This window comes from Malus sylvestris, chromosome 7, assembly GCF_916048215.2.
Source record: "Malus sylvestris chromosome 7, drMalSylv7.2, whole genome shotgun sequence".
Classification (NCBI taxonomy): domain Eukaryota; kingdom Viridiplantae; phylum Streptophyta; class Magnoliopsida; order Rosales; family Rosaceae; genus Malus; species Malus sylvestris.
The window spans coordinates 26,885,312-26,902,581 of record NC_062266.1 but is presented as its reverse complement, the minus strand read 5'-3'; the positions used below and the strand labels follow the sequence as shown (position 1 = coordinate 26,902,581).

Genomic DNA, 17,270 nt, shown 5'->3' with positions numbered 1-17,270 from the left:
TTTTAATTTTCGATCGTCGGATGGAATGAATTAAAGAAAATAAAAAATCAACAGATAAAAATTAACAAAAGTAGTGTGACAAGTAATTTAGAATGTATAGATAACACACCCCTTTATTTTATAACCAAACGTCACCCCTCTGCAATATTATCATTTATTCAATGAGATTTGACCACAACATTTCCATGCACTTCATACAATCACCATCTGACAGTCAAATATGTATTGACATCCAAGAACTATTATGATTGAAAAAAAGAAAAACTAAAAAAAAGTTCAGAAAAAATTTAATTTTAATGAAAAAATAACAAATAAAAATGTAATGAATAGTACAAGAAAAAGATTAAAATGTAGTTTTTTGTTAAATATAGACAGTACCAAAAGTGTTAATTGGGAACTTTAACGAAAAGTATCCGGTACTGTTTACTTTAACGAAAAACCATATTTTTACACTAAAAAGTCAATCATGGTACTATTCATTTTACCCTTTATTTTGTCCTTATCATTAAAACTCAAAGTTTTCAAACCTTTTTCATTAGTTTTCCTTTATTTAAAACTCTTCTTTAAAAAACAATTACTACATATTTGTAAGTATTATAGGCTAGTGCCTAAAAATTACTAATTATATTGTCAACCAGTGCTGTCTAAAAAGTAAATAGCATTGGCCTTTGCACTTATTCCTAAAAAGTTAGAAAGCAATAGCGTAATAAGAACACCCATTGAAATCTTTTACAGGCTCAACAAATCTTTTACAAGACCTTAATCTCAGAATTTTTTTTACATAGTTCGAAAGTAAAAAGAAGCAACTAATAAAGATCTCAAACTTTTCGCAGACAAAAAAAAGAAGTCTGAAACTCAAATTACTTAATACATCATTACCCATTAATTTGACAAGGAGGAGAGTCGGTAGGACCTGCAAATCCAACCACATATGGAAAGGAAAGCATGATGCCACCAATACAAAAAACAAACATCACATTCACATAAGTCTCAGATTCTCAGATTGACGCTTCGAAAACTAGTTAAACTGTCAAACCTCTTCACCAAGGAACAAACCAGTGAGATTTGAGTTCGATAACAACGACCCTCTCAGCAATTCCAAACCCTAATTCACAAAAACAAAGACATTAATTATCAAATAATTCATAAAGTTAAGAGAAACATAAAAGGAGAAGATGAGAAAACCCTAATTATAAATCCAGACCTCTTGCCAGCCAAGATGAACCACCACCACATCAAGCTTACCAACATCCTTTACATCGGACTTGTTAAGCACGTCGAGGATGGAAACTGTAGACAAAGGCTTTACTTCCAGATCATCCATGACCATGTATGTGAAGTCCCTCACATACCCTTCCTCCACACAAGGGTGCAGTAGCAAGATATTCTTGTCGAGATTAGGGAGAGTGTATTTCGGGCTCAAGTTTTCGAGGCTGCCGTAAATTTTATCTAGACATCGAACCATGCCGTGCCCGGACAGCAACTTAATGACGTCGCCATTGCTCAGAGAGAGGAGGCCGAATAGAAGGTCGACAAAGTCTTTGCCGGCTTCTGCGAACAAAACTTTCTTACGGTTTGTGTCGATGAAAAGCTGGATGCTCACACTGAAATTGGAAGTTGCCATTGACGAGGGGTTGTGTGATGACGATTGATTACCCTTGCTTTGCTGAAGTTTTCTTATTTTATTGTGCCCAAGGTGGGATGTGATTGATAGAAAATATCACGGAGAAAAATGAAAAAGTAATAACCCTTTGTGGGTACCGATCACTGTACTGTAATGATGCAGTGTTGTATTGATATTCAAATGGAAGAGAATTTGTAGTGCAATTAGAATTGGATTTTTTATTAACCCCTCATATTTTGTTTACTACATTTCACATAATAATTTAATATTAAATTGCTCATAAAATGACTATTTAAGCTTTAAAATATTCTAAAAATTAAAAAGAAGATTTTAAATACACCTCAAGTTCTTTTTAGAGTAATGCTTATAATTTACTTCTACGCTCTCACATAAGCAATATGACTATTTTTCCAGAAAAGAATGAACAGATTTTCCGTAAAAGTTTGAAAACTCAATGTGAAACTCCACCACTTCAATATTATATACATACAACTACAAGAATTAAACCATTTTGCCCTCGAGTCAGTTTGGGTGAGACTTGTCCTTTTGTCTTTACTTTAATGAAAACTCATTTCGACTAAAAGAACGATTGAAGAATTAAATATGTTACTAATATGAAAATTGAAAAGAAAACTGGAGGAAACAAGTTTGTGAAGACAATACGCAGGTTTGATGTGGGGTGTATGTGAGGAGTTTAGGGTGTGAGGGTAGCTTAGGAAAGAATGTGCGATGTATTAAGATATTTTGTAATTTAAAAAGTAGATGTAAGGTGTTTTTAGTACCTGGGATATAATCAACAAAATATAAAATGCCAATAAAACAACCCCTAGAATTTGATAGAATTTTAGTGAACTTTAAAATTAAGATGTAATCAATTATCATTTTTTAATTTTGAAATCGCATATAATCAAAATTAAAATTAATTTTTTTAAAAAGAAATACATTTAAATTCATAGATAATCAGTTAAGATTTTTAATTTACACATGTCTAAGTGTAGCGAGAGGGTCAAATATTTGCTAAAATTTTAAAGGACGGGAGATATCCATAAACCACACCACACCCCCCCCCCCCTCCTCCTCCTCCTCCTCTCTTCCTTTGCCGGTTTGATTTCTCTTCACGCCCCATAAGCTTAGACGCAAAAAGAACTTGCCCACTTCTTCGTATTCTTTTACATCCGTACCTTCGGAACATGTCCTCTTCGATTTTATCTTCTTCACCCTATCCATCATGGAATTTTCTTTTGGCAAGTTCTAATGGTAAACAAATATTGGGTTCTGATGAATTGCAGGTTTGAATTCCGGGGTTCTTCCCTTTTCATAACTTGAAAGAAAAAGAATTCCAAATCCCTAATCCTAAACCTGTTCTATAATATGCAATTAATATGACAAAAAAAATTTCAATAGTACAGTGGATTCAGATTTCCTGTCGTCTTTTTACTTTCTATGTTGTATTTCTTGTGAAGAAATCTGAAGGAGATAATCACAGAAAATGGCGGTAGCCTTACCTGTTGTTAAGGCCAATTAAGTCAAAGGTCTATGATCTGAGAACACAGACCTACTCGTAGATCACGGCCCTTGATGACTGATGGAAGATCTTCTCAATTTTCAGCGAAATGATGTTTTTGTTGCCTATATGTTTACTCATTGGACACGAAAACGATCATTGATAAATGCTACCAGGAGGAACCAACCCTATACATTTTTAGTTCTCTTTTTCATTTAACAATTTGATGCGGAATAATCTTTTTTTCCTTTGTTTGCGTTCAAATTTCATGCAAGACTAAAATTTTTGATAAATTTTTTATTGAGATCCGCTGTTAGCATTCTATTATCTTTTCTTGTACCTATTTTCTCTCATTCAATAAATATTGTACTTGAACTAAAAAAAAAAAGTAAAATAAAAACAATTAAAATGGTCTTTTTTTCTTTTTTAACAAAATGGTCTACTTTTTAGATCACTTATTAAAGATTATTATAAAAAAAAAAAGTGTATCCAAAATTATTTAGTCATATAGCGATTTTCAATAAATAGAAAACTCAATTAATCTTGACAATGTTAATCTAATAATTCTATTTTGGTTATTTTTTATGAACGTGAATTCAAAGCATGATATAAAAAAAAGATAGTTTTGATCATAAAATAATATCATAGAATATAAAAAAAGAAATCGAGAATATTCAAGTGAAAAAATACTAGCATTTTCACGCATATAAATTTGGTGAAAGATTGAATAAAGAACCTAAACTAAAGACAAAATGAAAATGAATAATACGGGAACAGGAACTATATAATCAAACTCCTTTTCGAATGCATATAAATTTTTTTTTTAGTTCAATTAAATCATTACAGCTGATTTAATACTTCTATCCTCTCACGTTCCTCTTATTTTTATTTATCAGATTTAATAAATTAATAAAAAATGTGCCTATACGCACCGAATGCCGGATGGTACAAAGTACACCTATCCTGTAAACATTTAGGCCTTATTTGGCAGCTCGGACTGTACTGACTATTTTTGTTAGATAGGATAAATAGTCACCGGATAGTACTGACAAAATTAATCGGGCGTTTGGTGCAGTATCGGATTAATGACCATATTATTTATACTGTGTTTGGTATTATATCGGATAGGAGGAATCACACTTAAAATAAAATTAAACTTAAAATAAAAAAATAAAAAACTGAAATCTTGTTCCAGATCTCTCCGCACTCCCCAAACTCCCTCCCTCTCTCTCCCTTCTTCTTCCCCGACCATAGAAGAATCCCAAATAATTGTTCCCCATATCTCTCCGCCGCACCCCCAAACTCCCTCCCTCTCTCTCTCTTCTTCTTCTTCTTCTTCTTCCCCGACTGCAGAAGAATCCCAAATAAATTCAAACAGCAAATTGACATCATCTCTCCGCCGCAGAAAACCCGACTGCAGAAAACCCAGTTGCAGGGGAGGACGGCTAGTAGGTGATGAGGAAGGCAACGAGGACTAGGAGAGCAAAGATGGCGAGAGAAAGCAACGGTGAGATAAGGCAACAGTGAGGACGACGATGGCGAGAGAAGGTGATGGGGAGGACGATGACGCCAAGAGAAGGCAAGAGAGAGGGGGTCGAGTTCGGGAGCAGAGAGTGAGAGCAAGGCCGACTAAATTATACCGTGAATTTGGACAGTATAAGCAAGCAGGTAAACACCGGATAAAAAAGGTAGGCCCGGACTATTTAATCCAGTGCCTATTTAATCCAAACAGCCACCAAACACCGTACACCGTATTATTATGACTATCTGGTGCCTTATACAATGTGCCAAACAGGGCCTAAGTATTTTCTTAGGACACGTTCAATCAAAAATGAACTAACGATAAATAATTTCCCATGCCCTTATTTTTGGATTTGGATTCCTTCTTGATTCAAATTACGAGGATTCTAAATATCTTCACATTTTAGTCATCCATGGTATATCGTATAATCGGAAATTATTTGATTTTTTACTTAAAATTAAACACAAATAGTATCTGACAAAAACTGGCCTCACTATGTACGATGAACGGGCTAGAGATCCCACAAAGTGGATTTGAAGAGGATCCTCTTCCCTTTTTTTTTTCTTTTTTTGATAGGATTTGCTATTTATTTGTGGAAGATGATCATCTCTAGATCCACGTTGTGGGGATCTTAGAGATCCCCATATCCTAACCGTTCATCGTGCAGTCAATTTTTATCAGGTGCTATTTGTGTTTAATTTTAAATAAAAAAATTAAATAATTTATGATCATACAATGCACGATAAATGGCTAAGATGCGAAAATTCCTAAGATCCCACAATTTGGATCCCAATGAAATCCAAATTCTTTATTTGTTGGGCATGATAGAGGGTGTAATTCTAAAGGGAAAGGGATCTTCTCTAGATCTCTTTCTCCTACTATACCAAATTAGGGAATCCGTGTCATTGAAATTTGATCCAACGGTTACAAATAGGGGCCTACATTAAAAGTTATAATAACTTCAACCGTTGAATCAATTTTCAATGATACGAATTTCCTAATTTGGTGGATTGAGAGAAAGAGATCCGAAGAAAATCCTTTTCCATTCTCTACTTTTGTACCAATTAATCACTAGCCTTTTATCAGAAAAGAGGTAAAAATATTGTCTACAAAATGTGATATGTAACATTTGTTTAGAGAATAAAAAATGAAATAAAACCCTTGCATGTGCAATGAGTGATCAAGGGAACAAAAGAATGCAGTTTACTTGTTTGTTGCACAAGAACGGAAAGGGATCCTCTCTGGATCCCTTCCTCCTAATCCACCAAATTAACGAATATATGTCATTGAAATTTGATCCAACGGTTACAAACAGAGATCTACTTTAAAAGTTAAAATAACTTCAACCATTGGATCAAATTTTAATGACATTAATCTTCTAATTTGGTGCATTAGGAGGAATGGATCCGGAGAGAATCCATTTTCCACAAGAACAATGACTAAGAGACGTAAAAACTAAAACTAGCTAGGGTTAATTTGTATTAAAGGCATGATTACAAAACTCGAAATTTAGTTTATCTAGTCAAATTAACATATTTCATTCTTTGATTTCAAAATTGAAACAAATTCGATATCAAATTAGATTGCCCATTGTAAGACTTAGCCGAACTTTTCATCTCCTTAATGTAAAATATATCGTTGTACTAAAAAAAAAAGTGAAACAAATTCTTTGTTGGTTTTGTTGTTGATTAGGGCTCTTACAACCGATTTCTTGTTTATATTTGACCCCTTCCCAATTTAAGTTAGAAGATTCCAACTTAATTAACAAAGATGCAAAAAACCAGTAGTGATAAAGTCCAAAAAGATCGTTGATGAAATCCAAATTAATCCATGAGTGCAATTACATCAACTAGATTCAAAGTAACAATGCAGGAAAACAAATCAACTCAAAACCAACTTCAAAAGCAATCTTCAGTTCCCACTTCAGGTGAAAAGCCAAATTTTCACGCCACTTTCTTACCCAGAAAAACACTGGTGAGAACATAGTTTGACTGGAGAGATGCCTTCAGCAGACTTATACCCTACAAAAAGAAACACAACATTGATCGTTTTTTATTGGCATACTAAAAATATCCAGATTAATTATTTGATAAATTGACATCACAAAGTTGATAGAAAATTTTGTTGAAAGTGTCAAACCTCTTGCATGCCAAGATGAACCACCTTCTCTTCAAGGGCCCCAACCTCCTTAACATTGAACTTGTTCAGCACTGTAATGCCTGAAATGGTAGACATGGGCTTCACTTCCAAGTTATCCATTATCATGTATGTGACAAGACCTTTCACATAACCACCACCCTCGCCGGAGGAACTTCCAGAAGCAACATGCGGTGCTACATGAGGCACTTCTGTTGACATAGCGGAGTTGCACAAGGGACAAATGGCTCGAGAATCATCAGCTACATAGCGGTGGTAGTTGCGACACATGTAGACCTTTCTAGTTGCTTCATCGCCGGCCAACAAGTGAAGGACATCGGTACCTCCAATCGCTGGCTTGGGTTTCAGCAGAGTGTCCTTGTCAAGGTTGGGTTGCATGTATGTGTCACTCAGAGTCTCAACACTCTCGTAGAGTTTCCCTAAGCTACCAACCATGCCATGCTTGGCGAGGAGCCTAATCACAGTCCCTACAGGCAACGATAGAAGAGTGAAAAGAAAATCCACAAAGTCTTTGCCTGCTTCGGCAAACAAAACTTTGTGACGCTTTAAATCAACTAGGAGTTTCAAACTAACAGTCGACTCGGAGTTAGCCATTTTCACATATGCAGTGAGGAGGGCAAGCAGATCTGACAAGGTATATATATTAAGAAGAGGAGAATTGTAAACGTTTGGAAATTATGTAAAAACATAAAGGGAACCGGAACAGACGGGTAATTTACGATTAACTAGGGTTTGGGAAATTAATAAGAATAATGCTATTCTTACCACATTAATATACCACATTAGTATACCACATTATGTGGCATCTGATGTGGCTGTCCACATCATCTAAATTAATTATAATTTAATTTAAATTAAAAACTATTTAATAAACTAATAATAAATAATAAATCTGAAATTAAATGTTAATTGGCATAGGAAGAGTCTTCTGATTGCCTAAAAACCCGTAGAATTCACAAGTCTACTTCATCTCCTTCGCCACGCCGTCAATCTCAAATTGCTCCAACCTAATCGAGTAGTCGAACTCGTCGTCAACCTCCACAATCTTGACGTCGGCGGCTGGCTGTCTCGTTCTTCCAGGTCGAGTCTCGCACGCAGCGGTAGTGTCTCGAGCAGAGCCTCCTGAAGAACAATGACACTGGCGGTTGAAGACGAACCTGAAAAATTGGAGGACACTAACCACGTAATGATTATTAGCAGCCCCGTATATGAAGGTAATTATTTTTATTATTTATTGGCATTTAGGTTCTACGTATCTGTTAATTTGATTCAAGAAATTGGAGTTTTAGTTTCATTTTTCTTTTATGAAAGGCTTGGAAAATTTGTATATACCATTTACTGGAGGTCTGTAATTCTGAGATTAATAGAGTAAACAGAACGGTTTGAATGAAACCCACTCGATATAAATGTATATACCCCATGCATACAAACAAGCACATACATATTTTTATCTCTAAAAACTTCAACGAAGTGGGATATAACTTTTAAAAACTTTTAAGAAGTGCAATATTTATAAATTTGTAAGCAATTGAGATTTCCTTTTTTTGTTTTTTTCTGCTACTCGGTCATATTGTCACCTTGTTGTGCAACTCTTTCAAAATCTTGGTATCTAATTATTTGATCTTTGTGTTCCATTGCCTGTGTTTAAATTCTTCTTTTCCTTGAAATTTCTACTGCATAATAATTTTAAGCAAGTTACAATTTTTTCTATGTCTTATGAGATATTAGTCTATACCTATAGGCTGTTAATGAGCTTATCCAATGCCCTCCTTAGTGATTGTCAACAAAGAGGTTCCATGAATTCTGTATTCGCCTCGTACGAACTTCTCATCATTTTATTTTTCCGCATGGAAACTTTCTGTTTTAGCTACTCTCTTTGCTTGATTCGGTGCACCGTCGAACTCCTACGACAAGGACTCTTCACTTTCTAATTTTGTATAATTTAATTTTTCTATCTAAAATACTTAATTTTGTTGTTAGGTTTGTTTTTTCAGCCATTGCAGTGCATACACTAGAATTAAGAGACTTGCACATATGGCTAGTGTATTTACATTGATAGTATGGTGTAATATATAAACTTGTATAATTATGTTTTATGTTTTAGGAACAGGGAGTTCTTCTAATGAATTTACTGAAGAAGATGATGTAGCTGAAGTGAGCTCTTGTAATGAAACAGAAAGCGATGGGGTTCATACAATAGAAACTTCTAATGAAAGTATTGAAAAAGATGATGTAATTGAATGCCTGCAAACCAATATCCTATTTTTCCCCATACTAATGTAAGTTGTGCATTTTGTTCTATTGATAGTGATTTTGAATTGCTTTTGTGTTAGCTATTGAAAAAATATTACCTATTGTAGGAAAACATGGCTTTGTTATTGGGACTCAGTCAAGGTAGTCATCCAAACCCGTTGTACAAAGAGTCTGAGATTGGAAATATAAGTTATCCTACTATGCATGGAAATTATGTCCAGGTAAACATTGAGAGGATGCATATAATCCTTTTGTTGAAATTAATTAAATATTTATTTACATCACATAGTATAATGCTCTATCTGTAGTTCTTATGGTTTTTTTTTTTCTCTTTATTTAGGGTCAACAATATCCATACTGGAATGGAGGTTATAGTATGTACAATATGCATAGCTCTACTTCAAGAGGAAATGATGACCAAGAGCTCAACTAAGCAATGGAAGCAATAATGAAAGCAATTTCTTTATGCAGTTTGAGTTTTTGTGGTTTTGGATCCTATGTCTTCTAAACATAGACTTCAATGCATTTCAAATATTTTGTAACAGCAACCAGTATGCAGACGTGTTGCTCTTCTAATTCTTGTTGTACTGAAAGCGGAGTTTAATCAAATTCTTAAAAGGAGCATATGTTTAATCAACGAAATTGAAAAACGAAATGCCTATATCATAACACCGCTTTCTAAAGCTATAAACCAGAAACCAATTTCTTCCAAGATTCAATCTTGCAATCTTGCAGCAACGCTTATAGCTCAGGAAGAATGCAGACGAAGTTAAGCACAAATATTCATAATCTGATCATGGAAATGTTTATACTTTTTATTCACATTTACAAGTTGTAGAACAATATTGATTGACCTGGTAGATCATCTACTGTATACAAATAGTGTCAAAAAAATTGAAGCAAAATCCAAACCAGAAAAAAGTACAAAAAATCTTAGAACCATAATGTTCGTCATCTAACTGTAGAAGCAACAGTATAAGCCCACCATTTAAGATTGTCTTTCATGTCAATTTCATTCTCCAATGCAGGAAACCTCCAATTCATCAATGGCTTCTCTATCTTCCTCTTCTCCCTAACCTCCCAAGCTTCAGAAAGGTACGGCCTTGTAATTGCAGAAGCATAAATGTCCAAACTATTTCAATGCAATACAACACAAAAGTGAAATGAGCTAGTAATTCAAAAAACAAAGCATTGTCACTGATAAAATTGATGGAAAACGAATGATCATGCTGATTGTGAGACTATGAATCAGTGTGACTGAGAAAAACAAAGCATTGTCACTGAGAAATTGAGGGAAAACTAAGGAACATGCTTATTCACTATGACTAATGTTCTAAACAATTATGATTACCAAAATTACCAACAAAAGAAGCTGAGAGTTCACAAAATATAAACACAGCAAACGCAACCGAGGACTACAAATTTGATTCCACAACTCCACAATGGTTATATACAAATCCAATCCAAAAGCTCAACAGAATGCATAACAATGGAAGGATGTATCCAGCTGGGATAAAGAATTACCTGCAACCTAAAACCACCATGTTTCCTCCAAGTCTAATCAGAATTTTGCTATCTTCCCCATTTGTAAACGGCACATTTAGGGAATCCCAAATTGTGGAAATAAACTGTTTTGACGACAGCTTCATTAAATCACCAACTTGTGTGGTTTGCCTTGCCTGCAGATAACAAACATATGATCCAGTAGCACTTGTGTTTATCAAACCTTCCCTTCTACAATTAGTCCATGCTCATGCATCAAAATAAAACAAATCTAAAAAGAAAATACATAAGATAATTGACACTCTGTTATAAAAACAAACAGTGGGGAAGGGGGAGATTCTATGCATTCTAAGAGACCACAACATCATTCAAGCATATTCCAGCGAAAGAGATCCAATTAAATGATGGGAATATCCAATTGAAATGTCTTACAAAAGCCAGATTATTAAATCCTAATTAAAAGTTAAAATTGACAATATACAGAACCTAATTAAGGTTAAGATTCAACTAGAGCCCAGTGTTCAATAACAAGATTTCAAAAACATTACCTTTAAGCCGAAACTAGTGCCTTTCGGCGGATATTTGGAGGAAACATGGTGGTGTACTCGTGGAGGAAACATGGTGGTGTACTCGTAAAGAAAACGAAGCAGAAACGAGCGCACATGTACTCGTAAATTCATCATACTTCTCGGAGTACTGGATCTGACCCATCGTTCAATCCCAACCCGCGAATTCCACGGTCACTTGAAGAAGCCCCAGATTGTGACCTCGCGTTGTGCGACGACAAGATGACATCGTCAAGGCGGTTTCCTCGAAGCTGTCCCTGATCGCGACCTTGCGCTGCTCAAGCTCGACACGCCTTGGTCTCGTACTCTAGAGTCTGAATTGAGCTTGATGACCTCAGATTTCTTCAGGAGGCTCTGCTCGAGACACTGCCGCTGCGTGCGAGACTCGACCTGGAAGAACGAGACAGCCAGCCGCCGACGTCAAGATTGTGGAGGCTCTGCTCGAGACACTACCGCTGCGTGCGATACTCGACCTGGAAGAACGAGACAGCCAGCCGCCGACGTCAAGATTGTGGAGGTTGACGACGAGTTCGACTACTCGATTAGGTTGGAGCAATTTGAGATTGACGGCGTGGCGAAGGAGATGAAGTAGACGTGTGAATTCTACGGGTTTTTTAGGCAATCAGAAGACTCTTCCTATGCCAATTAACATTTAATTTCAGATTTATTATTTATTATTAGTTTATTAAATAGTTTTTAATTTAAATTAAATTATAATTAATTTAGATGATGTGGACAGTCACATCAGATGCCACATAATGTAGTATACTAATGTGGTATATTAATGTGGTAAGAATAGCATTGTTGAATTAATAACACTGTTTCATTAGGGTCATGCGTTGGTTTTAGCTGGCATGCGTCTCGATCTGAGCACTCACTACAAGTCCCCATTTACAATTAACATATGATCTTATTCCCAAAACAGACATGATAACTTGTAATTAACTCCAATTAATTATCATCTGATAGCTATCACAAAAACAAGTATGCATAGAGGACCTGTGTCAACCTCTCCAACAAGGTATAGTTTTGGCAACTAGTAGTAGTAACATCTTCCTCCACTCACTGATACAGTATGTCAACCTCCAAAGCTACTAGTCCAAAAACAATATTTGGCATCATCAGAAGATTGCTATTATGATTTGGTGTTGCTAGCTACATAGTCCCCATTTAGGTCTATCATTTTCTACTATAAAAACCGAAACGATCGACCAATTACTCACCAAAACTTTTTGCTTTAGTAACCCGACATTTACTTCATAAAATCAAAACATCTGACGAAAAACACCGAAAAAATGGGATCCGTATGGATAATACCAAAACCAACCAGAATATTTACCCAATTCAAATATACTAAAAAAAAAAAAATTTGAATCCACCAATTTATCAATATATCACTGATACACAGTGGTTGAGTTTCATCAAACTAATACACATAGTCAAATAAAACTGATTGTTCTACTAATATATTTATTGTTGACCCTAAAGGCCGAGTATTTATGAGCTAGCTACATCATTTCTAGTGAATGCGGATGTGCCAATTCGCGACCGAGCTCAGTCGGCAAGTAAGATAGATGTGATAGTGGTGTCAAACGCGTGGCTGACTTTTGTGTTCGAGCGATCACGACCGACCTCTAGGTTCTAGAACCTGAAGACATGGTTGTTAGATCGAAGTTCAATAATGGTTAGGCTTTCAATGTGCCAAACACTTAAGTAACCTGATTAACTAAAACAATTGTTAGGGATTGAAGTTGCTCTAAATTATTCAAAACATTTACGTAAAATTTTCTTACTATACAAAAATTTTAGGTCAGTAATATGTTGGAGAATCATGTGCAACCTTAAATGTAAACCCACTCTTCTAGCTTAACTAGTCCAATTAAGGACGCTCATTTTATTTAAGGTATTTAAATCAAAGTAAAGAAACCTCACAAAAACACCGTTGCTAATTTTCTATAGCAACAACAATCTCAAATATTTATGTCTTCTTTTTACCAAGAAACACATTGGTGATAAGATAACAGTGTTGGACTCCAATGACGCCTTCAAAAGCTTCAATCCCTAAAAATACAACAAAAAAGAGGTGGGCGCATGTAAACTTATCAGCATATGGTAGAGCCGAGTATAATCATTTACGAAAGAATAAAATAAGACATGACTAAAGAAAAGTAGTTGATAGGGGAAAAAAAAAACTAAAGAAAAAGTGAAGAGAAAGAAATGGGTGATGCTAAAGACACTAGCCAGTTGAATTTGATTTTGTATAACACATCATATGACGGTTGATGTTGACTTTCTTTTTCAAATTTAAAAAATAAATCCAACCATCAACCGTTATATCATGTAGTCAACAAATATAGTCTAAAAACATGATTTCTCTTGCATTTTCCAAAAGAAATATATAGGAATTCAGACCTCCACCATGCCAAGATTAACCATCTTCTCTTCAGGAACACCGACTTCCTTAATATTGAACATCTTAAGCACAGTAATACTAGAAATAGTAGACATGCGATTCACCTCTAAATTGTCCATGATCATATATGTACCAACACCCTTCACATACCCTCCCTCAACGGCATAGGCGAAGCTACGTAGGAGCGAAGGGGGGCGTTCGCCCCTCCGCTCGCCGGAAAATAAAGACAGGAGCAACGCTTGAACCCCCCTGGTTCGGCCGGAAACTGGGGAGCACTGGGTTTTGAAACCAGAAACAGATAGCTCTCGGGGAAGATGACCGGAGGGAATTTTTTTTAATTTTAAAATCTTAAAATTTTTTGGTAAACGGCGTCGTTTTGGTTGAATGAAATAAAAAAATATATATAAACAGGGGACCACTGGTCCTCGTCCCCATCCCCATTCTATTTCAAATTACAAAACCCTTAACCCTTAACCCTTTTCCCCATTCCCATCCTGTCAGTCCCCGTCCCCATCCCCATTCTATTTCAAATTACAAAACCCTTAACCCTTAACCCTTTTCCCCATTCCCATACTGTCAGTCCCCACCCCCACCCCAACTTTCCCCCCCTTCCCCCCCCCCACACGACAAAACCTTCTATCTTGTTGCAGATTTCACTTTCCATTGGCAGACACATCAGTCTGCAACTGCAAGCACACTGCACAGCAGCACAGCCACTCCAAATTCCAATTAAGGTAAAATTTTTAATTTATTTCAAACCCTAATTGATTATTGAATTTTTTTTATTATTGAACTGCGAGCACACTGCACACTGCACATCCACTCCTAATTGATTATTGAATATAAATTTTTTTTTTGAAGTACATAAAATATGACTGATACATTATATATACATTAACATAATGAACCCCAATTCAACTAACTAAAACCCTCATTCAAATGCGATGTTTTCATGACATGAAACCTCGTCGACAACAATTGTAATTTGTTTTTATTGATTAATTATGGAAGACATTATTATATACAAAGATTTAGTTGTTGCTATTTTTTTTTAACCTTGCACTGTTTTAAATTCGCCCCTCCCCCCGAGAAATCCTGGCTTCGCCACTGCTCAACGGACAACGTTGTTGCTGCGTTGGTACTAGTACGTGCTTGCGGGTCAACATAAGTCACGGGGGTGGAAATGGCTCTATAATTACCAGAACCACCATGTGGGCACTGTGGACATGTTGTTCCAGACACATCACAAATACAGCGATTGCAACCGGTACAAATGTACAACTGTTTTGGATTACAGTCATTGCTGCTGGTCAGTAAATGAAAGATATTAGCACCAGCAACTGTGCCATTGGGTTTGAGAAGGGCGTCTTTGTCAAAATTGGGTTGCAAGTATGCATCACTAAGGTTTTCAACACTCTCACAAAGTTGGCCTAAGCAACCAACTATGTCATTCTTCGAGAGGAGCATAATGACAGTGGCAACGGGAAAAGTCAAGAGAGTGAAAAGAAAATCTACAACTTCCTTTATCGCTTCAGCAAACAGAACCTTGTGACCCTTCGTATCGATCAAAAGCTTCAAACTCACACTGGTGGTATTGGTGGTTGCCATTGATACAATATAAGGACGGTAGAGGAGGATATATAAGGGCATGCGATATAATTTCTAAGCCTTAGACAGACCTATCAATTTATAGGCTTTGGAATTAAACCATTTCAACTTCAAGCTCATGCGAGCACGGCTTTTTCAGAACGAAACGGTTACGATGGCGGAGTGTTAATTAATAAATGACTCATTTGATTTGATCAGAAGATTCAGAACTGAAGGACCTCGATTATGGACAAGAAGGCAGAGGGTTACCAAATTAATTATAGAACTATTTGTTTTCAAAGCTTGACGTTCATAATCAAAATCACACTAGAAAGTTGAGATTCAATCGTAAAACTAATTGCAATATAGGGAGTAGCCCAACTACTTATAAGCATATGCAAGGTCCCTCCTCTCCCCGACGTGGACTTGATACTCTCAACAAAAGCATCTAGGCTTTTGCTTGTTCACCTCCCCGTTCTATGATAGATGTGTGAAGTTCAAAAAGAAGCAACTGGAAAGCTTTTTTTTTTTTTTTAATTTTGTAAACGACTCCATGTACCATATACTAATGGCTCCATACAATCCACGTTCAAAGTCCAAAATTCTCTTTGATGCAGCTTTGTCTTCTGCTGAGTCTGAAAAGGGCTCGACGTATTGTCCTACATACTACAATTTGTCCACCTTGTGTTTTCTGGTACTTGTTTCTGTAGAGTCTAGAGACAGTAGCATGTGCTAGGAGAAGGTTTACATGGAATTGTTAACAAACGTGTCCCAAACACCCGGTCCTTTTCCTGCTGATTTTGCTGATCCTTCTATCTGTGCTGCTGCAGTAGACACTCCAAACACAAAATCATTAGGGAAGCCAAGCTCTCTTAACTTCGAGTTCCTTTGGGTTTAATGCAATGACGGGATCTTGTGACAAACACACATACACTTTAGAACCCTTAAGAAGGGTGTTGACGACGCCATGACCTCTTTCAAAAACAAGCGAGGACAAGAGAGAACTAAGCTTTGCTTCATTAAGGATTAAGGATGCTTGAGCAATTCCAACTCCTACAGTAGCATTAATGTGTCCAACCTTTGAGTTACTAGAATATCTAGACAGTTACCCTTTCGTTGCTCAGATGCTGTGTCTCTTCGATAATAAATTAAGGGAGCTTGTTATTCACACTCCAAAATAGTCATCATAAACTCATCCCTAACGAAATTAAGAAACGAGGAAAGACTACAAACACAACTTCGATATTGTTAGATTATGATTTGGTTTTTAGCTCCAGCAAAGTATCCTAGGGTTCACCAAGGTTTAATGAGAAGATGTATCTCACCAAAACTAAACTTCAAATATATTGACTGCAACATAGACGAGATAATGCTAAGAATTCCCAATTATTCCACATAATTTTTGTAATAAGAGCTCATAAGCAACTTCTAATAATATACTTGTGTTTCATCGTATGATTTAGTAATAAGGAAAACTAATGAAAAGTGTTTGAAAACTTTGAGTTTTAACCAAAATGACAAAAATGTGTTGTAAGTGAATAGTATCATGAGTGACTTTTTATAGTAAAAATGTTCTTAACGTTAAAAATGAACAGTATCAGGAGTGTTTCGTTATGACTCCCTTAGTAATATTGCACTAGATGGAGCACACGCAGAATGTGCATAACTACAAAGAAATTAAAAAGTAAAAAAAAAAATTATAATCTATTAATAGAACTCTTTTTATCAATCAAAATCTCAAGAAAATACAATGATGTAACTTTTGCGTTTAAGTTTGTATTTTATGTGCTTTTGCGGAATTTTGTCTTGTTCTCCACTACTACTCGTAGAAACAAAATTACAATGCAACAGCTTGATTTCTCTGTGTTCATGTTTATATTCATTATGCAATAGCCCAATCTTTGTGCTTCCTTCATGTTTATGTTTCAATTTTGTATTCATAATTTTTCAGCCCTAAGTTGTGGAGCAAGCATCAGCTGTATTCGACTCAAAGCTTAACCTTTTGGGTGCAACATCAAACTATTCGTTGACAAAAATGCTAACAAGATGATCTTTGCAGAAGCTGAAAAAATATGGTTTGATACCATGTTTGGATTCCTGGCCTTAGACATTGGGCATCTCCAGAATCTAGATGTGGGCTC

The 17,270-nt window shown here is 35.8% G+C and overlaps 3 protein-coding genes across 3 annotated transcripts; all 3 read right to left on the bottom strand.

The window, feature by feature from the left end:
- Positions 1–722: 722 nt before the first annotated feature.
- Positions 723–1,690, bottom strand: LOC126629887 (uncharacterized). The gene is made up of 2 exons (XM_050300034.1): positions 1,205–1,690; positions 723–1,105 (listed from the first exon to the last, which is right to left on the bottom strand). The coding sequence occupies exons 1-2, from the start codon at positions 1,622–1,624 to the stop codon at positions 1,031–1,033; spliced, it is 495 nt and encodes a 164-aa protein (XP_050155991.1). The 5' UTR covers positions 1,625–1,690; the 3' UTR covers positions 723–1,030.
- Positions 1,691–6,593: 4,903 nt separating this feature from the next.
- Positions 6,594–7,401, bottom strand: LOC126627959 (uncharacterized). Its single transcript, XM_050297539.1, has 2 exons — positions 6,790–7,401; positions 6,594–6,671 (listed from the first exon to the last, which is right to left on the bottom strand). The coding sequence occupies exons 1-2, from the start codon at positions 7,399–7,401 to the stop codon at positions 6,594–6,596; spliced, it is 690 nt and encodes a 229-aa protein (XP_050153496.1).
- A 2,450-nt stretch (positions 7,402–9,851) lies between these two features.
- LOC126627745 (uncharacterized) lies at positions 9,852–11,746 on the bottom strand. The gene is made up of 3 exons (XM_050297276.1): positions 11,112–11,746; positions 10,585–10,739; positions 9,852–10,192 (listed from the first exon to the last, which is right to left on the bottom strand). The coding sequence occupies exons 1-3, from the start codon at positions 11,244–11,246 to the stop codon at positions 10,012–10,014; spliced, it is 471 nt and encodes a 156-aa protein (XP_050153233.1). The 5' UTR covers positions 11,247–11,746; the 3' UTR covers positions 9,852–10,011.
- Positions 11,747–17,270: the final 5,524 nt, after the last annotated feature.

Excerpts from the sequence above, each read along its gene's own strand:
- LOC126629887 (XM_050300034.1), bottom strand. The coding sequence starts at position 1,624 with ATGGCAACTTCCAATTTCAGTGTGAGCATCCAGCTTTTCATCGACACA. Across the intron at positions 1,106-1,204 it reads TTCATCTTGGCTGGCAAGAG|GGTTTGGAATTGCTGAGAGG; the intron begins GTCTGGATTTAT and ends TTTGTGAATTAG.
- LOC126627745 (XM_050297276.1), bottom strand. The coding sequence starts at position 11,246 with ATGATGAATTTACGAGTACATGTGCGCTCGTTTCTGCTTCGTTTTCTT. Across the intron at positions 10,740-11,111 it reads GCACTAGTTTCGGCTTAAAG|GCAAGGCAAACCACACAAGT; the intron begins GTAATGTTTTTG and ends TGTTATCTGCAG. Across the intron at positions 10,193-10,584 it reads ATGGTGGTTTTAGGTTGCAG|TTTGGACATTTATGCTTCTG; the intron begins GTAATTCTTTAT and ends GCATTGAAATAG.
- LOC126627959 (XM_050297539.1), bottom strand. The coding sequence starts at position 7,401 with ATGGCTAACTCCGAGTCGACTGTTAGTTTGAAACTCCTAGTTGATTTA. Across the intron at positions 6,672-6,789 it reads TTCATCTTGGCATGCAAGAG|GGTATAAGTCTGCTGAAGGC; the intron begins GTTTGACACTTT and ends TTCTTTTTGTAG.